Genomic DNA, 27,955 nt, shown 5'->3' with positions numbered 1-27,955 from the left:
TAATAGTAATAAAGATGCCTTTAAGAAAAGGATGCCTTAAAAGACATATTCACATCTAAAGATGCCTTAAAAGATACATTTACATTAAGTTTTAAAGATGCCTTAAAAAACATTCACATCAAGTTTTAAAGTCTCACACTCCAACTTTTGAAAGAGAGAGAGAGAGAGAGTGTGTGTGTTTATGTATGTGCGTGCTCGTTTTTAAGTGGTAAAGTCTCGGACTCAAACTTTTGAGAGAGAGAGAGAGAGAGAGAGGGTCTGCGCGCATGTTTGTATGTATGTGTGTGTGTGTGTCTTTTAAGTGGTAGGACTAATCGAAAGATGCCTTGAAAGACTTTCCACATTCAGTTTTGTAACTCTTCACGTTGAAGGTTTGCGAGACGCTTCCACTAACCATGAAAATATTCATCTCCGTTTGTTAGACGAGAGAGAGAGAGAGAGAGATCGATCGATCATGGTGAAAGCAGTGCCCCGTAATGTGGCAGAGATCATAGTAGTGAGGCATGGAGAGACCACATGGAATGCATCAGGCACCTTGCAAGTAAACCATCTCGTCAGCCATGCCAGTCTCATGCTTTCTAATATAATCATACAAATGAGATGATTACTCTTTTCTTGCCATCCCAGGGGCAGGCACAGTCAAAGCTCAATGACAAAGGAAGGGATCAGGCCCGTGCGGTACGCCAGCACAGTCTTCAAAACTGGGACTGTCTCTCATGCCCTTGTTTTGATTGCAGTGAAAGTTACTCTTCTCTATTTTGATTGCAGATAGCAGAAAGGCTTGCTGCCGAAAGGTTTCCGGTAGCAGCGGTTTATTCCTCAGATTTGGATCGTGCGGTTGAAACTGCAGAAATTATTGCAAGCAAGTGTCCGACCCTGAAGGTGCTCTCAGCCTGCTCAAAAAACTCCTTTCTGAAGTCTGTATGGCAATCTGCCGGGGGAGGGGGGGGCCCGGGGTGGGCGGCACGCGCAGGAGTGTGTGTGTGTGTGCGCGCGTTATATTAACGCCTTGTGGAGACCATAATTGACCCAAAGGGCAAAATCACATGCATCAATCCTCATTTGTACATTCCACTTCGGATCCCAAAAAACATAATCAGTCTAGAGACTAAAAAGTATACTCTAAGATTATCCTATCATCATAGGATAGGGGGTATCATGTATCAAATTACACGATCCACCTAGACATTCTCAGATGATCATTTCTTTCTGCTTTTAGTTTCCAGAACTTTGCAAAGATGGCTCTACCTTGTCACTAGACTGCTCCCTTTCCCTATTTTTGTGCTTCCTGTACTTTAGCTAGTTCTTGTTTCTTGTTCTTGAGCTGGTACAGAGAGAGATAGAGAGAGGGGGAGAGAGGGACATCTAACAAAACCAAAACAACCTATGAGACCACAATGCTCATTGGTGATTACAACAAATCCATGGTATGCCTCATCATTTGTAAACCAAAATAAACAAGAAGAAAACAAAGTCCTACATTTGTTCAAGGGCTCCATATCTAGAAGACTACATAGGGTTACTATCAAAGGGATCTCAATCTACATAGGGTTACTAACAAGGGATCTCTACATCTGTGTTAGAAGTGGTGCAGCAATGGAAGCATACACAAGTGCTGAAATAAACTCTTGAACACAAGACAGAAGAGAAAGAAAATAGAACACTGCAAAAGAAGAGAACTCAAAGATGTGCTTGGGAAACGGAATCCATATGCCAAACACGAGACAATCACATACAACAGTGAGTCATTGGGTGCATGGGCACTGTCATTGGCTCGTCTCTCCAACAGAAAGTCCACCCAAGGAATGATTGTGGTTGAAGAGGAGGAGGATTCTCACAATAAATATACATAAAATAGGCCTAAAATAGCAACTAGTTTAATGTTGGCCGGTTGGCATAAAATGCCACACAAATAAATCACAATAAAGTGCCTAAATTAAGAACATATGTATCCATTCCTAGCTAACATGCATCTAAGCACACATGAGTTGATAGTCTTGCTAACACCCTCTCTTAGATCATGGGTGATTTGATAGAATACAATGATACAATGATAAGGATCTATCACAGTCCATACAACATAGAACCACCAGAGTAGAACCATGGATACAACTCACAGCTGTAGATGATATTTGCGTCCTCAAAGCATTCACCACTCCTTCAAACTCTGGTGGGGGAAGCTTGTAGAGTACCGTTCCCATGAGATGTGCCTCTAGAAGGGCAGATTGCATGTGCCAAAGGTGGTCTTGGACTTGTGTAACACGGAAAAAAAAATGATTGAATAGTGTCCTAAGACTCAAACTTCATTTGCTGAAGTGGGCTATAAAGGGTCATTGCACACATGGTAGAAGGTACCTCATACAAGATCTGAAGTTTCGACCATACTTTTGGAGATGTTCTATAGGAGGTAACTGCTAGTAGAACTTCTTTAGAAATACATCGAAAAAGAGCATAATAGGTACGCACATAATTTGAAATCCATATAAGCACAATTGCCTCATGGTTATTCTCATCAAAGTCTTCAGGAATTGGAAAGGGATGTTGAGGATGTGGAATAGCTCCACAAATAATATACCAAAGGCTTTCATCATAGCACGCCATGTAAGATAGTTAGGTCTATGTAACTTATCATATATAGAAGTGAACGGAAGAGCCATATGGAGAGGATAAGAAGAGAAAATAAAAGGTAGATAGAGAGAAAAGATAGCCAATCAAATAGAAAAGACTGCACAATAAGAGAGTTCACATGTAGTACTCAGGCTAATCACAAAAACACAATGGATAATAGCGATATGTATGGTTTAGCTAGGTGCATTAATGTTGCATTGGATGGTGGCTAGTTATGCGGTGACGGCACTTTGTGATGCCAATTAGTCATGGGACCTCAAATATGATCCTAGGTTGACTGCATGGAGGTAGCGATGACTTGTGGTACCATCATCAGCAACATCCTTGATCTATTGGGATAGTTGGAGGCTCCACCCAAGCTCAGTATATATGTTAAGCCCCATCACTTATGTGGTAATGGGGCCCTCTACTCTCACATCTCCATCCTCTTATTCTATTCGAGAAGGCTCTAAAAGCCATTGTCCTAGTGGTAATTTGCCCAGCTTGATAGACATCAACCATGTCAAAAACATGGATTTAGAGCATGGCAACTATGGAGGATAGAAGATGAAGACACTACTCATGATGACATGGACTTAGATAGATTAACCGTTACACAAGTGAATTAGGTTCCAAGATGGAAGCTTGGACTCATAAAGACATTCTTGTGTAAGATGGATAATGATACTAACAATGACTCATTGATAGTTCCATTACATTGAAATGAGTATCAAGTACATGCTTATATAGCATTTGGATAGTACCACTCTACCTCACTGTGCTTATGGGATTCTGTCATCTCTTCCTAGAGCATATATCATATGTCTATCTTCCATACAAAGCCACTTATGGGCAAGCCTTTTTTGGGCACATATATCAAGCATCATTTGTTATTCTCAATACACCCCCTCAAATGATGAGTTTCTACCTTTGCTGGCTTTTCCCACCCTACCTAATGACATGGCTTGGGAGACTAGCTCATAGGTAGTCTAGTCAAGTTAAAGCTTGAAACTTTACATCTTTGGTGAGGGCTTTTACATTCACTATGGGAAACAAGATCCACTACGAGAAATAAAAATCCACTATGGAAAAACATGATCCACTTATGGGAAATTTTTTGTTGTCAGCGGCGGAATGTATCTTCTTCATCTTCTTTGTTCATCCTTTGTTTTTCTTGATCTTCTTGGTCTTCTTAGTTTTCTTTGTCTTCATGCTCTTTTCCTTTATTGTGCTCTTTATCCCATTTGTTGATGTGTGGTACATGTCTTTTTCTCTAGTATTCTTGATGCAATCTTTTTGCTTAATGCTTTTGTGATGCATATAAACAGGTACATTGCTTTGACTTGATAGGACTTGTTGAACCACTACATAGATCTTGGGATACATAGATTTTGGAGTTTCATTTGGCTTTGAGGTCATTACATTTCTTTGGGCATACGAGATGGATACATTTTTCTTTTGGCTTCATGACTTGATAGCACATTACTACATTAGCTTTGGATACATAGAATTTTGGGATTTCATATAGCTCTGACTCATGGCTTGACATTACATTGGATTTTCTCCTGAGATCATACAACATCTTGTCCTTCATTTTAAGTACCAAAATCTACAAGAAAACAGTTAGAAGATGTCGCTCAGCAGTGGAGAAGTGTTAGAGGCTGAAAACACAGAGAATCTGGGTGAAAAACAGCAAGTGACAGCAACACAAGATCCGCTAGATGAAGCCAGAGGGTCACAACCTGAAAACATAGATATTTGGAGGGCTGATGTTGGCTAATGCTATAGAAAATGCAACAAACGCAAAAGAATTAGAGGGAAATGTGCATGATGGACAGCAACAAACAATCGCCTGATCAACAAATGAAGGGGAAGGCTTGAAATCAGTAGAGAAATTGTAGCATAAACCTAGATTGTGCAATCTGATACAATGTCAGAAGTGGTGCAGCAATGGAAGCGTACACAAGTGCTGAAATAAGCTGTTGAACACAAGACAGAAGAGAAAGAAAACAGAAGAACACTGCAAAAGAAGAGAACTCAAAGATATGCTTGGGAAGTGGAATCTGTATACCAAACACGAGATGATCACGTACAACAGTGAGTCATTGGGTATGTGGGCGTTGGCACTGACACCGACTCCTCTCTCCAACAGAAAGTCCAGCTAACAAATGATGATGACTATTATGACAGGTATGACGAGTCAGATAATATGACGGGTAGTAGCCAAACTCCTGACGACGGTCAATCCGTCCGTGAACCAAATGGCACGAGTGATTCTTTCTTTCACCTCCCAACCTCACCTAGATGAGCTCTCCATTTCCTTTGCCAGCCGTCCGCTTGAGGTGAGTCCTACTATTCTTGGACTCTCTTACTCTCTAGGCTCCCCTTGACCCCGTTCGGGTGCCCAAGGCCCCCGGACGGTCATCCCTCGCGCCTGTCTCCCATAAGTTACATTTAGTAATGTAACATTTCCTTCCTCTTAAGAATCGGTTTCGTCCTCGAAAACGATACTTGGAATGTCCAACTGTAAATCGGGAAACCTTTTCCTTAAAGTACTTACTCGCTCCCATGTTGAGCTTTCTTTTGAACAGTCTTTCCATTTGACCAAACATTCTTGATAAATAGTATTCCTTGTTTGTCTGATACGAACATTTAATATTCTTTTTGGTTTATGTGGATTAGATTGGTCATCTAATAGCTCCTCAATGTTATCATTAAAGATTAGATTATCCAAATCACCCAGCTTCTTCCTTAGCTTATTTACATGAAAAACTAGATGTGTTTTACTACCAGCAGGTAGTTGGAGCTTGTAAGCCTGTTCTCCCATCCTTTTAACTATTGTGAAAGGACCACAATACCTGGGTGAAAGCTTTGGATATCGTCCCATTTTCATGGTTTTAGTTTGTTCAGGCACTTTAAGATAGACCAATTCTCCTTCTTCAAAGGAGATGTCTCTTCGGTGAGGATTTGCATAAGCTCTAGCTCGATTTTGAGCTTTCTTAATATTTTCTTGATCAAAATTTAACATACTAATTATATCCTCCAAAAAGTCCTTGGTTGCCTGAATCTTTTATACCTCACAAGCTTCCTTCTTTATCAGCTTCTGAACTTCAGTGGAACACAACAAAGGGTTATCAGATACTTCATGTTCACCTTGAATCACAAAAGTCTTACCATTCCTTTTAAATTCCAGTGTATTATGATGATAACTACGTTTTAAGGATGGTTCCAATCCCCATAGCCACTCCCTTCCTAAAGCAATATCGGCTCTTTCCATATTCATAATTTGGAAATCAAGTTTATCTTTATATCCTTGGATCTCAATTTTCAAATTGGATACCATTGTATCCCATATTTTATTATCCTGACCTTGCATCATACGAACAATATATTGATGCCCACTCTTTTGTTGGGGAAGTTTCAATTTTTTGACAAGTGTATAATTTATAAAATTGTGGGTAGCAGAGTCATCAATCATGACTCTAACCCTTTTTCCAGCTATCAATCCATGCACTCTAACTAAATCATGTGGCCCAAAGGTAGGCTGCCACATAGAAGTTGACATACAACACCTGTGTTGTACATCCTTGTGCAAAACCTCTAAAGATTTATACTTTTCATGCCCCTTTAATTCCAGGGTTTGCACTACATGGATTTGTTTTTCTTTTCCCTTGTCCTTACCCTTATCCTTTCCTTTATTTTCCCTCTTTTTCCTTTGAGGGCAATTCTAGGCAGCATGGTTAGGGGATAGGCAATTGAAACACAGCCTTTCTTTTTTGGCCTTGTCAAAGTCATCTTGACTTAACTTTGGCCTTACATATTGTTTCTTTTCAAAGGGTTGTTTCTTGCCCTTAAGAAATGGCATTTTCCTTTTAAATTTGCCTACAAATTTTGAGGTTTTCAATTCCTTAGTCTTGGGCTCCGTATCAGTGAGACTAGTGAGTGTACCTGGATGCGTACTATCTTCATTGATTAATGCAAATTTAATTGCCTCTTCAAGCGTCTTAGGTGAACTCCTTTTCACTTCCTTTTTACAGGCCTTATCTAGTCCCCTAATGAATCCTCGTCTTTTGAAATTCATCTATTCCTTCCAATTTGAGGATTATCTCACGATATTCCTCCAGATATGTCAGCAGGGGTCTTCCCTTTTGTCTGACATAATCCCAATCTTCCCAATTTCTTTCCATTTCATTTTCAGGAAGGAATTCTTTCAAAAAGACCGATTCAAATTGAGCCAAAGTTTCAGGTATTTTATTTGCCTCCTTTAAAGTTCGCCACCATTTATATGCCTTTGGTCCCAAAGTTAAACTGGCCTCCAGTGCTTGGAGATGCGGTGGAGTATTTTTTAAGTTTGTGCAAATCCTTCAATTTTTGGAGAAAATTAAAGATAGTGTCTTTATTTTTGTCTTTTTCCTCCCCGTGAAACTGAGGGGGTTTCATATCTTTTAACACTGGGTTATCCCTTAGCTTTTGGTGGGGTTCTCTAGGATCTCGCATAGTCACATCTAAATCTTTCGATGAAGATGGAATATCCGAGATTTTTAGCTTATTTTTATCCCTTTCTAGTAATAAGGTTAATTGAGATTAAATTTCAGCGAGTGTTTGAGTTAGAAATTCCATTTGAACCCCTTATGCTTGCACACGAGCAGTTAGATCATCAAATTATTCTCGTGTGGCAAAAAATTCTTCCCATTGTTCTTCTTGTATCTCCTTTTCATGGGGATCTACCATAGGGTGGTCCCTAGAACTAGAGCCCTCGATTACCCCCTCTCTCCCTTTCCCCTCCATTAATACACTGGAATTGGAAAGCAAATATAAGAAATTTGTGTACAAAGTTGGGGTACTTCCCTGATTACAATAAAACAGAAGTCAATGATCTCTGTAAAGTAGAGATGGCGGGAAGAACGAGGCAACTGGGAACACGGCCTGTCGGTAGGAGCGCTGGGTATGGGTGTAATTAATCACCCCCTGTCAGGTCACGTGGGAACACAAGCTGTGAACCCAAAAAATTAAAGACTAAAGGGGGACTTAGTCCCATCGTAATCGCCCGCAAGACTGTTGATGATAACGTAATCCGTTTTGCCTCCGTCCATCGTGGTCGCCTTTGTTAACACACAAAAAAAAAAGACGACTGACGTGTCCCGGTGAAGATAAGACGTGACGGCTTCGTGAGGACCTGGCGGCTCTTCGTGAGGACCCGGTGGCTTTGATACCAGTATGACAGGTATGACGAGTCAGATAATATGACGGGTAGTAGCCAAACTCCTGACGACTGTCAATCTGTCCGTGAATCAAATGGCACGAGTGATTCTTTCTTTCACCTCCCAACCCTGCCTAGATGAGTGCTGGCTCCTCTCTCCTCGTTTCCTCTGCCAGCCGTCCGCTTGAGGTGAGTCCTACTATTCTTGGACTCTCTTACTCTCTAGGCTCCCCTTGACCCTGTTCGGGTGCCCAAGGCCCTCGGACGGTCATCCCTCGCGCCTGTCTCCCATAAGTTACATTTAGTAATGTAACAACTATGCTGGCCGATTGGCATAAATGGCCACAAATGCCACACAAATAAATCACAATAAAATGCCTAAAATAAGAACAAGTGTGCCCATCCCTAGCTGTCATGCACTGACTCATACATGAGCTAACAATCGTGCTAACACTATGATACCTTCCCTTGAGGTGGGGCTTTCTTAAGAAAGTTTGATGTTTATGGGGTATGATAGCCCGAATCCTCAAATAATATTGTGGTTGATGCGTAGCACTTGGAAGACAATGCTACTTAGCTCTACATAGCTCTATGGAGCCCGAGTGGTTCTCTACTTGGTGGTGTAAGTGCAATGGGTGGAGCCATATTGGTTGTAATGGGGCCCTAATGAAGAAGTCTATGATCATTTGTTGTTTGTTGTATTGTGCATCTACTATTGCTTGAGGTTCGATTAATGAATCTTATTGTTTGTAGATAGAAAAGTCCTAGGCATTTCGGTAGGGAAGGCCACAATACTATGGAGGGGGCTAAATTTCTCATGGAAAGGTAGTGCTAGAATCCCTGTATCTCATAGTAAGAAAGGAATTTGCATATGTAGTGCTCCTTTATTCCACTTTTTGCTGATCCCTTTGACATATCCTATCCTTTTGTGCCTCTTTAGAACATCTACTTGTCTCAATTGAAAGCATGTGTGTGAAGGTTTGCATCTCGCTCATGGTATACTGTATTTCAAATGACATGTGCATAATCATGTATCTTGGTTTGATGATGAAACCATGCTCGGAAAGTTGTAGAAAGAAGGCCATCTTTTTGCCAAGTGTCGTGCTTTGGGAAATGCACATCCTTTCAATGTCTATCCCAATGATGTCCATCTTGATGACACGGTTCAGCTCCATATGGCTGAGCTACACATCATGTGCATCTAGATTATATTAGAACAGTGGTAGGGCATCTATGAGGCCATGGTTCTTCATCCATGTGCAAATCTTTGCAAATCAACATCATGTGTCTTGTTTTGCGAGCTACTATGAGGAGGGTGTGCCAACTAGGAGTATTTGTCTAGAGTTAGTTCATATAGTCTATGGATGTATGTGACTACTTGGAAGAGAGGCTCAACCACCATGAGGGCAACAACTTGTAACTCCACTTGATGATATCAAGTGTTATTGATGGCTTACTTTGTATCATCCTAGAAATCATAAACATGAGTAGCCTCTCGAGTCTCCACCCTTTGTCATCCGCCATGAAGATTTGGGACTCCAAAAAGTAGTTGCGCACATGAGCATTGGGTTTGTCAGTGCCAGTGTATCAAAAAGCTATAAATTCAAGTACATTAGCTTTCATTCTAGGCCAGTAATAGCTTTTTCTTATAGCATTCATTGTTTTAGCATAGTTGGGATGTTTAACTACTGAGCTATCATGCGCTTTCTATAGGATTCTCTTTTTAAGAGCCCAATTGTTGGATATGCATAGTTTATGCTGATCATATAAAAGCTCTCCTTCTATATGGTAATCTTTGTGCTTGGCCTTTTCCCGTAGGTTCTCTTCTCTTGCTTGTGCGGTCCTCCTTATCTTAAGGTAGTTAGGATCATTAGGAATTTTAGCAACTACTAGCTCTAGAATGGGGTTGCGAGGCATGGAGATTAAGCTTGCAAGAAAAGCTCTATTTATGGTTTCTTCTAGTAGCAAGGAATTAAAAAAGGCTTTTCTACTAAGAGCATTAGCTACAACAATTGTCCTTCCTAGGACAAAATTTGATTTCAAAATCAAATTCTTGAAGAACTTCAATCCATCTCCTTTGCCTCATATTGAGCTTTCGTTGGGTGAAAATCCATTTCTCCCAAGCAAAGAGTAATGTCAAAGTTTTAGTGCATGAATTACTGCTAAGAGTTCTAGATCATGTGTGGCATAATTCTTCTCATAAGGTTATAAGAACGTACCCAAGTGCTATAGTATTGGCATCGATGATGACCTATATTCTTTTGAGAAGTTTGGCAATTTCAGGATAGGGGCAGTAGTAAGGCATTCCTTTAACTTGTCAAAGCTTTTTGCTTTCACGTTGTCCACATTATCTTTGTTTGTTTCTTGAACAACTCAGTGAGAGATGCAACTATCAAAGAATAATCCTTGATAAAGATCTTGTATCATCTTGTAAGTCCTAGAAACCCAGAGATTTCTTTGATGCTTTGGGGTGGTGGCTAGTCTTGGACATCCTTGTGTTAAGAAAAGTGACAAGACAATATGCACTCGTACTATATTAGAGAAATAGTAGGGTTTGAACTTTGTAGGGAGAAACACACAATGTACGGCAAACAAACAGACAGGCGACAGGCAGGTGAGTCTGCAGGCAGGTCCAGCAAACGACACGCACAGTTCTGGTGACTGACGAGGCCTGGTCAACGTCACGACAGGCACTCTTTTTTTCCTCTTTCTTATTATTCTGCAGTTTTCTCTTTTATTTTCTTTATTGGGTGTTTGTGTGTGCAAGCACAGGGTTCAGATTTGGTGCTGGACACGCATAACAGTGATTGATGACCCAGAAATTGCAGACATTGGATGCACATGCCTTGGAAATTTTTGGACTTTTAATGTAAAAGTAAAATTTGCTTAGTTGAGCCAATTTCATTGAAGTTTGTGCACAGTTGGACCCCGAAATTTGGGGTTTTTGCAGAATTCATGAAATTTCTGCAACATTTGTCCGTATTTGATGCTTGGGAGGATGTATTGATGCAATTGGGGTAGATTCACTGCAAAAATTTTGGGGCTTTTCGCATTAGTGATGCATTTTGAGCCGATTTGAGCTTTGACAGTGAAATTACAGCAAATTCACTGTTGAGTGGGAGAAATTTGAACTTGGGATATTTCAAATGTTGTAAAAGGGCAGTTTCTCTTGGTACATGTATTGCTGAATGCTCATTATGCAGTGAAATAGTGGTACATATATCACTTGGGTTATTGCATTTGGGCACTATGCTCATGTATTATTGAAGTGGGAGTTTGCAAATGTATCAGATTTGGTTTATGTACATGTTGTAATTGGCTCTTGGGACTGAAATTGCAGAAAAAATATTTGCTTCTTGGACAACTTTGGAAACAAGTGTGTGTACTTGTTACATTTAGCAACCTTGCTATTGGTTGAAAGTATTCAGCATTTTATTGTGGTCTTTCATTGCTGAAGATGGCTGGCAATGCATTTGCATTTGACACAAAGAATCTCTTTGAGATTCGTAAATTTGTTGGTAATGGCTTTGATATTTGGAAAGATTGTATGTAGGGTATACTCTTTTTGAAGGATTGTAATGATGCCTTGGCAGAACATAAGCCTATTGCTTTGACAGATGAGGATTGGGCTAAAATGAATAAAAAGGCTATTACTTACATTAAAATTGCTGTCACAGATGATATCTTGGTTAATATTAAGGGACTTGCCATTGCCTATGCTGTTTGGGAGAAACTCAAGGCTAGGTATGAGAATACAACTTGTGTCAATCAAGTACATCTCATGCGAAAGTTGGTCAACTTGAAGCTTGATGAGTCTAAGCCTGCCTCAAAACATTTGAATGATTTCATTGGTATTTTGAGTTAGTTTATAGGATGCAGGCTTGCTAGCTTTTGATCCTAAATTGAGGGCTATCTTCTTGCTCATGACTTTGCCCGATTCATGGGAAGCATTGGTTGTATCATTGAGCAACAACCCCAACTTGACATTTGATGGTGTGCGTGGTTCTATTCTCAATGAAGAGATTAGACACAAGGCAAGTGGGAAAAATAATGGATCAGCCTACAATGTAAGAGGAAGAACTGAAAAAAGGTCAAATGTTGCAAATAAGAATAAAAATTGCAGCAAAAGCAAGGAAAAACAATAAGATGTCACTTGTTATCAGTGTGGTCGTAAAGGGCATAAAAAGCCTGATTGCAGGTACTTTAAAAAGGAACAAGAATGCAAGAAGCAGGCTAATGCAAAATGCAAAAAGAATGAAAAGGATGGTTGCTCTATCCCTAAAGAAACAAAAAAAACAAATGTGGGTTCTAATGTTGTTATTGAGGAGATAGAAGAAAAAAAAGATGCAGATTTGTTGGTTGCGTCTTCAGATCCACTTGCTATGACAGTGGAGGACATGTATATCACTAAAAGGGATGTGATAGATGCTTTGTTGTCAGCTTATGATGGTTTATTACAATCGTGGATTATTGACAATGGTGCTTCATTTCATGTAACTTCATCCTTGGAGTGCTTTTCTTCTTATGTAAAAGCTAACCTTGGGAAAGTCTACCTAGGTAACAACCATGCATGTGATATTGAAGGAATGGGCACTATACATGTGGCTCTTGAAAATGGTTAGGAATTGATCCTTCATGATGTTAGGTATGTACCTAGCATTAAGAAGAGTTTACTTTTTGTTGGATAGCTAGACAATAGGGGTTATTTCACTACTTTTGGTGGTGGAATGTGGAAGATATAGAAAGGGTCTATGCTAGTCATCAGAGGTGGTAAAAAAGAAACTCTATATTATCTCTACTACAAGGCACTTCTTAGAAAGTTTGTTGCAGTTGTTGAAGTGTAGTCACACATAGAGTTATGGCATAAGCGTCTTGTACACATGAGCCAAAAAGGTTTTCCGGCACTTTTTTCACTTGAAAGAGTTGATGTGAAAAACTCAAAGCTTGACTTTTGTGATGACTGTGTTTTGAAAAAACATGTAAAGAGTTCATATTCTCATGGAGCCTATAGGAAGGCATGTATCTTAGATTTAATCCATTTTGATGTATGCACCATGTCAATAAAAACTCATAGTGGTTTCCGTTGCTTTGTGTCTTTTATTGATGACCATTCTAGAAAGCTATGGGTTTACTTGCTTAAGTAGAAAAGCGAGGCATTGGACGCTTTTGAAAAGTTTTATGCATTTGTTAGTACTTAAAAGGATTTAAAATTAAAATGCATAAGAACAAACAATGAGGGAGAGTATGTATCTAAAGAATTCAATAAGCTTTGTGATGTCAATGGGATTAAACGGAAGCTTACAGCTCCTTATAATTCGTCATCTAATGGTGTGGTTGAGTGAATGAATTGTACGTTATGTGAAAAGATTCGGTGCATACTATCCACAGCTAATCTACCGCAACCATTTTGGGGAGAGGCACTTAAAACCACGGTGCATATTTACAACCGATCTCCACATCATGCACTTAAAAGTGGCATCCCTAAAGAGGTTTGGTTTGGCAAACCTACTTCATATGACTAATTAAGGGTTTTTGGTTGCGAATGCTATGTACATGCACCTATTGATAGCAGAACCAAACTTGACATGAAATCTCATAGAGGCATCTTCATGGGTTGTGGAGATGAAGGTGAAATGGGCTATAGAGTTTGGGTTCCAAGCATGAAAAATGTGCTATGCAGTTGGGATGTGGTATTCAATGAGTCAAAGCTGCTGAAAAATGTCACATCTAATGACTTAGACAAAAAGAAAGTGAAATTTCAGTATGATTAGTCACTTGAATAGCCATCATCCACTGATAATTCAGCTCCATTTGATGCTGGTTATGATAACCAATGTATCATCATTGAGCCTGATGAAAATGGGGAGCAAAGGGATGCTGAAAACTAGCTTGGGCAACAAATCAGCATGTTGAGAATGAATTATAGCAGCCTGAAAATGTATTACAACAACCTGAATATGCAGTTTAGCAGCCAAATAACGAGGTCATTGACATTCCTTTGGATGTGGATCCATTGCCTGATAACATAGATCATTTAGGTAAGAAGATCTACTCGTGTCAAGAGACCTATACAAAGGTTTGATCCCTCTTTGGACTGCATTTTGCTCACAAACAAAGGTGAGCCTCTTACATATAAAGAGGCACTATCATGTGAGTTAAAGAAAAGGTGGGAGCTAGCTATACAGGAAGAAATTAGGTCATTGTATCAGAATGATACTTGGGATTTGGTTCCATTACCCAAAGATAGGAAAGCTATTCCTAACAAATGGGTTTAGAAAATCAAGTGTGTGGATGGCAAACCCAAATACAAAGCCAGGCTTGTGGGTAAGGGCTATACACAAAAAGAGGGCATTGACTTTCAGGAAGTCTTTCCACTTGTTGTCAAAATGACTACTCTTCGGGTATTGTTTGCTATCGTAGCATCTATGGATCTTGAACTTGATCAGATGGATGTTAGAACTGCATTCTTGCATGGTGATTTAGAAGAAGAGCTGTACATGAAACAACCAGAAGGCTTTGTTATGCTAGAAAAGGAGCACTTGGTGTGTAAGCTTAAGAGAAGCTCATATGGTTTGAAACAGGCTCCTAGATAGTGATATAAAAAGTTTGATGCCTTCATACTCTCACATGGGTTTAAAAGAAGTAATGTAGATTACTGCTTATATATCAAGAAGGCTAATGATGGAAGCCTTATTATATTTGTGCTTTATGTGGATGATATGCTTATTGCTGGTAAGTATAAAAGCTAGGTTAATGCATTGAAAAAACAGCTGGATTCAGCCTTTTCCATGAAGGACTTGGGTGCAGTTGAACACATTTTGGGCATGCATGTGACGAGAGATAGAGAGCAGCAGCTCTTGTTTCTTTCACAAGAAAAGTACATCAGAAAAGTACTTGATCGTTTTTCTATGGCTGATACTAAGCCACTTGGTGTTCCTTTACCACCATATCTTAAGCTTAGCAAAGTAGATTGCCCAAGAGATGATAAGGCAGCCAGCTCTATGAAGGGTGTTCCGTATGCTTTAGCTTGTGGTTCACTCATGTATGCTATGGTTGCCACTAGACGTGACATTGCTAATGCAATGTGAGTTGTGAGCATGTTTATGCCAAATCTTGTCAAAGCACATTGGGAAGCAGTGAAATGCATCTTACGGTACCCTAAGGGCACACAAAGAAAATGTATTTGTTATGGAAAGGGTACGTTAGATCTATAGGGGTATTGTGATGCAAACATGGCAGGTGACTTGGATACTCGCAAGTCTACTAGCGGGTACATATTTATTGATGTGCGGTATCATTTTATCGGACAGGTTCTTGATGATGGTCTAGTCACACTGACTAAGATCAAATCATAGGATAACCTTGTAGATGTTCTCACTAAAAGTCTTGCAAAGGCTCAACATGAGCATTGCATTCAACTAGTGGGAGTTGGTTAAAGGTTCACTTAGGACCTTTAAGTGGGAGGTTGTTGGGTGTAAAGGGCCTTACGTTGTCCCGAGTGTATATTACTTTACACAAATGAACACACCCTTGTTGGTGTAAGTGTACCGTACCCCAAGTATAAATACGTTCTTTTTTTCTTTGTGTGTACCACATTGGTGCACACCTATCTGTCGACCCTCACTCTCACTCTCACTAACTGTTCACTCAACTACTGCTGCACCTCGATTGATGCGCACTCTGTTTTGCTTCTGCTCGCACTCTTCAGTGGTCACCAGCCAACATGGGAAGCATGGATAGCTGGGTGACCTGATCTGCCCCAAAACACAACCTGAAGTGTATTTTGTAAGTTTGTCTATGCAATATAAACCCTATTATTTGGCTTCTATAATAGCTGGTTTGATTCTAGTCAATGCTGGTTATCAGTGTCCAATTGCCGTAAATTCACATCTTTGAGAAGTGTTAGGGCACACTTCTGGCACATGTGGTGCTGCTCTGCACTGCATGCACTCATGCTCTTGTTACCGGCTCCTTGTCTGAACTGCCCAAGTTTAGTAGCATAATGCCACGAGGTGCATGATTTTGTTACTGGTTCCTTGTCCAAGGTGCTCAAATTTAGTAGCATAATGCTCTGAGGCTTAATTATGCATCTTGCGAATTGGGTGTCATGTAGATGTTAAAACTATGAATCCCTAGGCTATTTCAGTGAATGTGGCGGCTAGTTTTCCAAGCTGTCAATTTTGATGAACAATATGCATGACATTGAAATTTTTTCGTTGTTGTCTGCATAAATTACCTCTACAATATGCCGTGTGTGCATTGGGTATGAGTATTGATGCAAGCAAGAAGGTTTAAGGTTATCCCATAATTGCCACTATTGTCTTTGGAAGACGGCATAAAGAAGTATGGGAAGAATGTAGCACACTGGTGCTTGGCTCATCCTGACATGCTCATCTCTAGGCCTTCCCATACTGTATCAACTGGGATCATTTTATGGTCACAGTGTGAACCTTCACATTCTCCCATTTATTGGGACTAGAAATTTGGCTGAAATGTTTCTGTGCCACCTTGATCAGTGTTCTCTAACAGGGCAGTGATTGAGTGATGAACTAAAAACTGGTCGTGTGAGGATTTCACAATTCAACATGTTTGGGCAGCAACTAGAATCAGGACATTTTATTTTGTTGATTTGTCTTACTGCATTCAGGTGGAAAGCCTGGTAACACATATCTGGAACCCTGTGGGTTATAGTCTAAAGTGAGGAAAATCCAATTTCTTGATTGTTCTTGTATTGGGTGTAGTTTATAGGATGTTCTTCTTTCTGGTGAAGTTATGATTGTGTAAGCATGAATGTTCTGTTCATGCACATATTGCAAGTATATCTAGAAGTTAATCAGATTGAACTTGAAGAAGGCCATTGTTAAACTTCCTGTTTGTTGAAGTTTGGATACAAGTGTGATGGGCCATGTTAACGTCTTGACTGGCTGCAATCAGTTTGGTGGTGCTGACTTTGTTATAGTGATGGACAGGTTGTGCTAATTCCAGAATTACGAGAGCGCAACCTTGGTAAGCTTGAAGGTCTTTCAAGAAAAGAAGCACGTGAGCTGGAGCCAGAGGCTTATCAAGTTTTTTGCTCTAAAGAAGCTGGAGCTCGAATCCCCGTATGTGTCCAAACATTGACCTGAACAATGACTGTTGTTGCACTCTTAGTTTTGTTCTCTCCTTGGTTATCTTTTACAAAAGAAGCAGGTGTTATTTCTTTCATATTCAGCAGTTATTGACTGTTGAAAATATGCTGCTTTGATATAATTTTAAAAAACGCTGTAAGAGCAATTGCTAGTTAAAATCACAGCCTGCTCTTTACCAAAACCTCTTACGTAGTATCTGACTGCTTCACCAGTACAAATGGGTTTTGCATGATATTGGTTCTAAAACTGTTGTGTATGGCACTGATGAAGCAAATCAACACGATTTTCATTGGGCTAAAATAATGCAAAGTGCTCTGCAATTCCATCGTTGGAAAAACTCTCAGAAGCTAATCATTAGTCTGTGTTGTCAGTCCGGTGTGTGCTTTGGACCATAGTGTTTATCTCCCAAGAAAATTAGAAACTGTCAGAGGGGTACAAACTTTTAAGAACCATTATACTGTAGCAAATGTATAATGCTACTGGTGAGAGCATAATATACGTGAAACTTGAGCTTTTACTTTTTCTCCTTGAGTTTTGAAAGTATGAGCTGAAGTGAAACTTGAACATTTATTTTTTGCTCTTGGAGCACATAAAATGGAGCTGAACATATTTTATGCAAAACTTACTTTCCCTGTTCAAGTCGGGAGAGGTCTGGCACACTGGCTGATGTATTTGCACCAATCAACAGCTGAGTTTATCACTTGTGAAACTTAAAGGATATTGGTAAGTGAAAAATTAGAAAACGATACTCACTCATGTCCCAAATGAGCTAACATTATAACATGCTCAAGGGAAAACATAGAGCTTTTTTGTTTACAACTATTTGGGCGTTATTTTATAGTTCCAAGGACATTGCTTAGAATTTTCCTTTTCTTTGTTTAGTATAAGAATAGTTTTGTAAAAACACATCGGGTTAAGTGCCCCAATGATGTTTGTGCTATTTTTGTATTTCACTAATGCATTGGATATTGGTTTGTAGGGTGGTGGTGAGAGCTATAATGAGTTGTTTCAACGCTCTAAGGCGGCATTGGAGAACATTGCACAAAAGCACCTTGGTACTTTCATACCTTTATAATTTTGCTCTTTTAGAGTCAAAATTGTTGAGTTTTGTACGTTTGTATTTTAGCTTGAGATTTGTACTTGTTTAGGTAAAAGATACAGTTGTAGACTTAATTCGGGCCAACTAAATAGCGATTGCAACTTATGTACATCTGCTCTATTAAAGCCCAACACAAGCTCTCTCCTTCCCTCAAAAGAGTTAAAGAATAATCAGATGCACAATAGGCTGTTTGGCCAACATGCCAACAACATCAGAGGAGGCCTAGCACAAGGGTGGGATAAGGTTGAAGTCTTGGAGGAAGAGGAGATAGAGAATGATGTTTACATTCTAGAAGGGGAAATTATACATAGGCAAGTATGTCAAGCTATCTCATTCATCGATATTGGAGATCCTTATATTGTGATAAAAGGAAAGCAACTAGTCTTGAGATACACAACTATGCAAGAAAATATTAATGTGATGGAAGAGATCTGGTCATTACAAGGCACTAAACCATGGATAGTGGATGAGCTCACACCACACATCTCAGGATTGGGAATCATGCTTTAGCCAAATTACATGAAGCAAAGAAGCAAGGAAAATGGGCAATCTACTTACGAGGTAGAGCCATCATTGCAGAGTCCCGGGCAATCAAAGTAGAAAAGAATTGAGCTATGTTAGAGCTTCTAGGTGAAAATCATAACTTTCTTTTCATATGTCACTCAATGTATCAATGAGAGGCAATGAAAATGACCTCACTTGACCTGAAGTAAGATGTTCCTCCTACGTGAGGTTAAGTGAGGCAATTTTGAATGATAGTGTGGCTTCAAATGGAAGATTTGGATCATGCAAAGTTCACAAGCTTCTCTAGACAAAGGTTCAAAGTAGTGTCATACTGTGAGAGAAAATGGTACATTGACCTGGACCCAATTGCTTGCTGGATTGATGGATGGAGATACATAGCCTATTAGAGGAGGACCTACAATGACCTATTGTGGGATTTAAGACAACAGGTTTGAAGAGACCCAGTCCTTGACAGCCATGAAATGTGGCTTTCTTTAGTAGATACTAGCTACCTGCAACACTACTTTGGGGAAGGGGATCTAAAAGAGCAAGATCAGATTAGAGTCAACAATCACTCCTTAGTGTTACAAATAGGAGATCATAAATTACTAGACATTTGGAGAAGGCTAGATGAGAGCTTTAGGCATAGGAAGATTTCTCTCTTCCTATGGCTAGTAGCTCATAGGAGTTTGGCGGTTGGTACATGGCTTGATTATGGCAAGGCCATGTGCAAGATGTGGAGAGGTAGAGAGGCACTATGTATGGGATTTTTCTAGAGCTCAAGATGTGTGGAGAAGAGCCCTCAGGATGGTCTTTCACAACACAATAGAGACTATGGTTGCGACTTCAAGGGCAACAGCTTGGGTCGCTAGAAGATGCCCAATTGGACTACAAGTTATTGCCATTCATTGCATACACTTTATGGGATTGGATAGAGATAAACCATACTCTATTGGAGATGGGAGAGGTTACAGGGTGGTTTTGAGAGGATTAGGAGGAGGAGAGATGATTCTATGCCCGCATGGGATTCTAGCACCTTCTTTCACCTAGCCTCTCATATGGTTTGGCACTATAGCCATTAGATTGGTTATTCATGCAATCATTGTACTCATGATGTGCTTAGTTGCTCTATATAAGGCTGCCTTTCTACTTTGTTTTTCTGCTTTAGGAGGATTTTCTCTGAGGTGTCATTAATGGAATTTGCTTTTCTTTGAAGAAAAACTGCCTCACTTTTCAAGAGTCACTAGAATGCTTATTGGAGGAGTAGATGCGGAAGAACATTGCTTCATGTTCTTGTGGTGAGGAGTATACTTTTCCTGCCAAGATGAAATGCAAAAAGAAATTTCAGCCTAGAGTTGATGCTAGTAATGGCTCTTGTTGTGGTTTTAGTGATGTATATGTAGGTTGGAAGGACAAAGAGAGTTTGGTACCTATGAGGTAACAAGTCCCTAAAGGGGGGCTTGGGACTCAAAGACTCTGTGAGTAGGTTAGAATGAGGGAGAAGACTAGGCTTAGATGGCACGACCTTAGGAAATGTAGGTTGCCTTAGCTTCAGAAAAGTAGCCTATGAAAATCAAGAGCTTTGCTTTGGGCACGAGCTTACCGACTTGTCATCAAGAGCATGTATATGTGCACTACTCTCAAAAACTTGAAGGTGAGAAATGGTAGGTTGAAAGTGTTGGAGATTGTCATCCCTTGGACATGCATTTTTCTTAGTTAGGCTGTGTACATATGCAGTATTCCAGCCAGGCAGTCATTCGAGAGTGGTTCGGAGCGCAAAGCAGTGTTTCCATCTGTTAGTGCCATGTCAGCAGCGAGACACGCAGGTTGCAGTTGGACTGCCACATGGCAGTCCAGTCGGCCAGATTTCAGCACAGTCGACCTGACAGTTTTTTTTGCTTTTTTCTTCAGGCTATAAATAGCCTGCCATCAGCACACTCTTTCATTCTTGCAATTGCAGATTTCAGGGCAGAGATCGGGCAGATTGCAGCAAACTTTGTGGTGTCCAATAGGGTGACATTGTCGAGGTCGAGATACGCAGACTTACGGACTGCGCCTGTGTACATATCTGCATTCCTTTGTATTCAGCATACTTTATACAGCAGATCTTCATGTTCTTTTGTCTCTTTCTCTCTCTCTCTCTCTCTCTCTTCTCTTTGTGTTCACCCTACTCTCTCAGTCTTGGTCCCATGCTTCCGCACCGCTGCACTTTGACATGGTATTAGAGTAGTGAAGACGGACTGGCTGAGTGAAGAATCCATTTGAAGAGGAGATTTTAGCATGACACAAGACTACGTTTCCAACATTCGAGGGTGAGCGAGAGGGCTACGTGTCGGAACAAGGCTGAAGTGAGCGTGGGCGTGCGGGAAAGGATCAAAGTTGGTGAAGTAGCTGCTGTTTGCTGTTGTTCCAAGAGGAAGAAAGCTAAGTTTTTGGCCTTCAAGTGCATAAAGCGAGTGTGGCCGTGCGGGAAAGGATCAAAGTTGGTGAAGTAGCTCTTGTTTGCTGCTGTTCCAAGAGGAAGAAGGCTGAGTTTTTGGCCTTCAAGTGCAGATTTTACCTTTTCATCGCCTCTGGCGGGTGAAGGAGCGGGACGAGCGAACCATAGTCCTAGCAAGCTGTATTTTCACAGTCAGAGGTGGTTGTTTTTGTGTTTTGTGCAGGCATTGTAGGTGAAGATGTCTTTTGAGGCCAAGACAGAGTTTCAGGCGATCATGGACCGGAAGATGCCCATCCTATCGGCTCTTCCTTCAGATCAAAAGCTTGATGGTGAGAACTACCACATGTGGCAGGTCATGATGCTTGCCATATTGGAGTCCTATGATTTCGCAGAGCTTGTTATAGAGGCTATCCATCGTTCTTCTTTGCGCGATGAGTCTAGACTCTCTTCCAGTGAGAAGGTGGAGTTGGCAAAGTCTCAGGCACATTGGGATAAACTCAATGCTCGCATTCACTTATTTTTATTTCTCTCCTATACTACAGTTGTTATCTCTCATATAGAGTATTTGATGGTGGCTTAGGAGATATGGCTAGAGTTGGATCAGATGTATAATCGAATGACCGTCATGAAGTGAGTCTCTTTGGAAGTTCAGATGCGGACCATGAGTGTCAACAAGTCATCTTCTATGTGGGAGCATATCAACAAGCTAAGGTAGCTTTAGATGCAGGTTTAAAACGTAGGGAAGGTGATCACTTTTGAAGACATGGCGACAACCCTCCTTTCATAGTTACCGCCTCGCTTTAGTGGTTTTTATTCTGCCTTGATTGCTTCAGGGCGCTCTGAGACTTTTCGCTGGGAAGAGTTGGTTCTTATGGTCTTGGGCCAAGAGGAGCAACTGAAAGGAACCAATGCTTCGAAATTTGAGGCCTTGGTTAGTCCTTCCTCGCAAAAGAAGGGGAAGGACCAAAAGAAGGAGGATAAATCTAAGGACGACAAAGATAAGGAATCTACTTATTACATTTGTGGAAAAAGAGGTCAGTGGAAGAAGGATTGCCTCGACAAGGAGGAGGAGAAAATCTTCAAAGGATTCCGGAGTGGTGATTGCTCCCTCATCAGCTGCTTTCCTTCATTTGGAGGTGGTTGAGGATTTGACCCTGATGGCTTCTGATGATGCGTCGATGGCCACATTCACTCGGGAGTGGATTATTGACAGTGGTGCCTCCTAGCACATGACTCCTTTAGTAGGTGTTGCTCATTTGTGTCCTTTCCATGGTCAGATTCTCATTGTTGATAGTTCGTCTATTCCTATTCAGGGATGGGGCAATATGCATCTTATTCTAGATGGACGTGGTGGTGCCCGTTCATCTGAGGCACTTTATGTGCCGGCTTTGGGGTATATCTTCTCTCGATGCACAAGATTTGTGCCCTCGGCCTTTTGGTCGAATTCGATGTGGATTCTTTTCGGATTCTTGATTAAGGTTCGAGACAGGTTCTTTCTTGAGGTTACGAGGAGAATGGAGTCTACAAGTTGCTGTCTTCTTCTGTCTTGACTTCTCTTCTTCTTACCCCTCAAATTCTGTTCGAGCGTGGAGAATTTGTTTCTAATGAGTTTGCTTGTTTTTGTGTAGATCATGGTATTGACCAGGAGTTTGCTAATGCAAACACCTCTCAGGAGAATGGCATCTTGGAGCGGAAAAATTGCAGTGTGATCGAGATGGCCCGTACCATGATGGAGGATCGTGAGACACCTCAATGTCTATGGGCTGAGGCTCTGGCTACTGCAGTTCACATCCTTGATTGTTCGCCTCCTTCTGTTGTTGTTGATGTGACTCCCCATGAGGCGTACTTTGGGTCTAAGTTAGATGTTTCTTATTTCAGGGTTTTTGGGTGTGATGCCTATGTTCACATCTTGAAGACATAGGGTGATAAATTTGAAGCGGCTTCCAAAAGATAGGTGTTTGTGGGCTATAGCTCGCAGTCTCAAGGCTACCTACCGATTGTATGATCCTGTTAAGCGGGATGTCTATAGGAGTTGTAACATTCGGTTCGTGGAGGTTCCAGGCCCAGAGGGGATTGAGGACCACCCTGTTCTTGGAGATCTCGGTGATAGCTAGGCCCTAGCAATTGTTTCTCTCGAGCCTATGTCTCTTGAGGACTCTTTTTTGGATGAGGAGCCTAGTTCTCAGCCATGGGATTCACCGATCGGCCCTTCGCTGTTAGTGGACCTTCCAGAAACTTCAGCAGATGGAGAGCATCAAGGCAAGATCCAGTCTCCTCCTTGTTGGGCATGTGACACGCTCCGAGATTTAGGGATCGAGGGGGTCTCTGAGGAGTGGTAACCGCAGGATGGTCCGTGGAGGTCACGGAGGCAGCGGGCACATTCTATGGGGCTTGTTTGGTCTAACTAATGTTTGATGTCCCTTGTTATACAGGATAGCGAGTCTACCTCCGTGAAGGAGGCTTTACAGTCTGATCATTGGTGGAAAGCGATGGAAGCCGAGTTGGAGGCTATCGAGCGGAATGGCACTTGGTACCTTGTGCCTTGTCCCTCTCATAAGAAGGTGATTGGTGTCAAATGGGTCTTCAAGACCAAGTACCATAGTGATGGCTCTTTGGACAAGCACAAGGCTCGCCTTGTTGCTAGGGGTTTTGCTTAGCGTCCAGGTATTGATTTCCATGATACTTTTGCCCCCATTGCTCGTATGGCGACGATCCGTGCCGTTCTTGCCCTAGCTGGTCATAGCTTATTAGTGCCAGTTGGTTTTTATCATGCTTGTTTATGAATCCTGGGTGAAGACACACCAAAATTAGCTAGAAATAATGTCACTTAATATGTATGAAACCCTTAATTGTGGGGGTGAAGACTCACCAAATTTAGTTAGAAACAAGGTCATTTAGATGTAATATATATAAAAGCATTAAGTAAGAGCACATAGTGCTACCATATTCACAATACTCTACGATTGGTAAGCTCCTTATCACATAGACACTTTGTGAATGTAGGAGCTAATGGGAGTGTATTAATCTAGGCACAACAAGGGTAAGGATGATCTATATCCATATCCAACTCCAATCCATCTCTACAGATTGCTTGTAATTACATGCACAATTCTAAATAAAGCACACACTAATGTTAGCCTCTACATGTATCTTTACCCTTCATCTTTTGATAGTCTCCAAATACATGTTTAAACTCTAGTACTTCCAAAAGTTGAAGATAGGAATGAGGTTTTGGACTCCATTAAGTGTGGTACATAATTAGTTGTTACACAATGGCTGAAAATTGCTTTTGCTATATTCTTTGATTTAGAAAATATAGAACAAAAAGTTGCAAGCTATGAAGGTAGCCAAGAGCAATTTGAAGCACAATTGCTTCATCGAGTGACATGAGCTCCAAGCTAACAAGCACGATGCCAACACAATATTTGAACGTATAAAAAGTTTGATTTAACAAGGATAAGTGGTCAATGTTATTTTGATTCTCTTGTCTATACAAGTACATATATTGTTTTATAGATAGGGATGGCTTGTCTTTCAGTTGGATGTGAAGTCAGCGTTCTTGAATGGTGATTTGAAGAAGGAGATCTATGTAGAGCAGCCTCTTGGCTTTGGTTCCTTAGATGGGAAGGTTTACAGGTTGAAGGCGGCCTTGTATGGCCTGAAGCAGACTCCGTGTGCTTGAAACAAGAAGATTGACTCGTTTCTCCAAGCAAAGTTGGGATATCAGCTCTCTAGAGTCAAATCTGCAGCTTTATGTGCACACTTCCGAGGGTGGTCGTGTGTTGTTTGTTTTGTGTGTTGATGACTTGATTGTTACAGGTGACCATGCTCAGAAGGTCGAAGAGATGAAGACAGCCTTACATCAGAAGTTCGAGATGACATATTTAAGACTTCTCCATTTCTTTTTGGGCTACAAGATTTATCAGACTCAAAGGGGGATTTTCATCTCTCAACAAACTGCCCGCTACCATCAGTTGATTGGATCGTTGATTTGGCTCCTCAACACACGGGTTGATCTATGTTTTGTTGTAGGTCTCTTGGCTGGGTTCATGAGTGCACCTCAACAAGTGTATTGGTAGGCTGCCCAGAGGATACTACAGTTGCTGAGGGGGACCTCCGACCTAGGGATTTACTATCCAGCAGGTACAGGTGCTTCCGAACTTGTCCTTGCAGGTTGGAGTGATTCGGATTGGGTTGGCAATGTGGACCATAGGCGGTCTACTACAGGCTATTGTTTTACCTTGGGTGCAGGTGTTATCTTTTGGAGTAGCAAGAAGCAGCCCATGGTAGCCCTATCTTCGACTGAGGCGGAGTATCGGGCCGTATCTTCTACCACATGTGAGATTGTGTGGCTTCGGAGATTGTTGGAGGAGCTTGGCTGCCCCCAGACTCGTCCTACTATATTGTGGTGTGACAATGAGAGTTGCATTGCCTTGGCACATAATTTTGTATTCCATGCCCGGACGAAGCACATAGAGATCAAGTACCACTGCATCAAGGAGAAGCTTTTGGATGGGACCATAAATGTGGAGTACTATAAGGTCGAGGACAATCTTGCAGATCTGTTTATGAAGGCGCTTCCCTAGGCTCTACTTCGCTGACATTCTAGATCCTCGGCCTTATGCCTCATCCAAGATTTGAGAGGGGGTGTTACAGATTGTCATCCCTTGGACATGCATTTTTCTCAGTTAGGCTATGTATATATGCAATTTTCCAGCCAGGCAGTCATTCGAGAGTGGTTTGTTGTGCGAAGCAGTGTTTCCATTTGTCAGTGCCATGTCAGTAGTGCCATATCAGCAGCCAGACACCACAGGTTGAGTCAGACTGCCACGTGGCAGTCTAGTTGGACTGTGCAGTCCAATCGGCCAGATTTCAACACAGTCGACAGCATTTAATGTAGCCGACCTGACAGTTTTTTTAACTTTTTTCTTCAGGCTATAAATAGCCTGCCACCAACACACTTTCATTTTTGCAGTAGTAGATTTCAGGACACAGATCGGGCAGATTGCAGCAGACTTCGAGGTGTCCAGCAGGGTGACATTGTCGAGGTTGAGATACATAGACATACGGACTGCACCTGTGTACATATCTGCATTCCTTTGTATTCAGCATACTTTATACAGTAGATCTTCATGTTATTTTGTCTCTTTCTCTCTCTCTCTCTCTCCTCTTCGTGTTCACCCTACTCTCTTAGTCTTGGTCCCACGCTTCCGCACTGCTGCACTTTGACAGAAAGTTGTGCAAAGTCTCGAAGAGGGTCTTATGAGGGAGCACCACAGTTGGGTACTAGTTGAGGATATACATGGAAGTGTTAATAGCCTTAGACCATAGGCACTCAGGGAGCTTTGTTACGATCAACATAAGCGAGCCATGTGCATCACAACCCAATTCCTATCCTCTATGACTTCGTTTAGAGAGGGGGATTTGGTAGAGGTGAGCTAGCACTGAATACCATGCTCTCGTGGGAGACCAACGCACCACCATAATTACCTCTTAGTGTCCCAATATGGGCACCTATCAGATTTTGCACTCATTGCACCCATGTAGAGAAATATGAGAAGCCTTTAGATTTATCCTTTAGGAAGTACACCCACATATATCTCAAGTAATCATCCACCAATAGGAAGAAGTTATTACATGCCATTGAAAGTTGCAGTGGATATCAGCCACTAAGGTGAACATAAATCAGCCAAATAGGTCCCTTGGCTCTATGTGTGGTTTATAGGGCATCATGTGCGATGTTGTTTTCCTAGAGGGCACCCTTTATATCTTTGAATAGTTTTAGGCATGGAAGGCCCTCAACCATCTAATGGTGTGACAACTCATATAGACAACATATGTAAGGTGTCCTAAGCGGAAGTGCCAAAGATGCTTCTCATTTGTAGGATTCCTAGTAGCAACTAGATCATGAACTCTATGGAATTTAGAGCCCTTAGCTTGTCAGCTGGGATAGAAACTATGATATCATTTAGGCCATTATGCTATACCTTGCTATGTGCAATCACCAAACCATTTTTGGCATCAAGAACCTCAACTTTGATTGTTGTAAAGAAAACTACTCTCCCCAGACAAAAAAGTTGATGGATGGATGAAAGATTCACCCCAAGTTGGGGGATATTATAAATATTGTGGAACACAACAAGATTTGGGCCTTTGTTATGATCAAACTTTTTGTGAATCTTAGCAAAGGATTTTTTATTGCATCAAATATTCCCACCTATAGGATTGTGAGAGAGGAATATGTTACCGCCGTGGTCACGTGATATGCAGCTCTATTGTCCACAATCCAAATGGCTGTATGGCCACAAGATCGTATCCGATGGGCCTTTGTAGTAGCCTCATCTATGAGTAACTCGCGTACGTGGACCAACCTCTCAATCTCGGATGTCTCTAAAGAGATGAGGTGGACATGAGGATGAAAGTCCATCATCAAGATGGAGAAAATGGGTCTTATCCTGAGCCACATGATGGTCAGTAAAGTGTTTCCACTGCTTAGATGCTAGGTCAAAGTATTGTAGTTATGAGTGAATTTTAGGTAATAGACCTTGCATCAACTTCACAATGGCTGAAGCATTCCTTGTTTTCCAAGAGTGGACAACCTTTGGAGGAGCGCAATGAGGGGGTGATTAGGGTTCTAGCCCTTGAACAAGGTCCCTTAAGCTCTGTGAATCTAAGACATGTCTCATGATATTAGACCAAGTAGTGTAGTTAGACCCGTTAAAATGAGTCTTACCAATGAATGCATTCTTGGTTGAGGCTGAGGTGGAATGCAAACTTTGAGGTGTTGCATAAGATGTGTATTGTGGGAAGACACGAATAGAGCCCAAAGGAGGAGGTAATGGAACCCATGACCCTTGACCAACTATAGGTTGAGGCATTGGAACATATCTAGATGGTCCAATTGACTAGAAGTAGCAAGAGCTAGAGAAGATATAATTGATTTTTTTATTTCAATCATCTGTTTTGGAGTCTATGTA

At 41.1% G+C, this 27,955-nt stretch overlaps 1 protein-coding gene across 2 annotated transcripts in view; it reads left to right on the top strand.

The window, feature by feature from the left end:
- The first annotated feature begins 231 nt into the window (after positions 1 to 231).
- LOC148026868 (metal-independent phosphoserine phosphatase-like) overlaps positions 232 to 27,955 on the top strand; it is a 40,002-nt gene continuing 12,278 nt past the window's right edge. Inside the window, exons 1-5 of one of the 2 annotated variants that reach the window (XM_087691401.1) lie at positions 232 to 541; positions 628 to 678; positions 769 to 882; positions 16,777 to 16,908; positions 17,915 to 17,990. In XM_087691401.1, coding sequence (XP_087547527.1) covers positions 455 to 541; positions 628 to 678; positions 769 to 882; positions 16,777 to 16,908; positions 17,915 to 17,990 — 460 coding nt within the window. In that variant the 5' untranslated portion in view covers positions 232 to 454. The remainder of the gene's footprint in view (positions 542 to 627; positions 679 to 768; positions 883 to 16,776; positions 16,909 to 17,914; positions 17,991 to 27,955) is intronic. The other variant, XM_087691400.1, reaches the window with a different exon arrangement.

This window comes from Lygodium microphyllum, chromosome 13 (genome assembly GCF_053477565.2).
Source record: "Lygodium microphyllum isolate KBCC chromosome 13, Lygodium_microphyllum_v1.1.10, whole genome shotgun sequence".
Lineage (NCBI taxonomy): Eukaryota > Viridiplantae > Streptophyta > Polypodiopsida > Schizaeales > Lygodiaceae > Lygodium > Lygodium microphyllum.
This window is presented reverse-complemented; position numbering and strand designations above follow the sequence as displayed.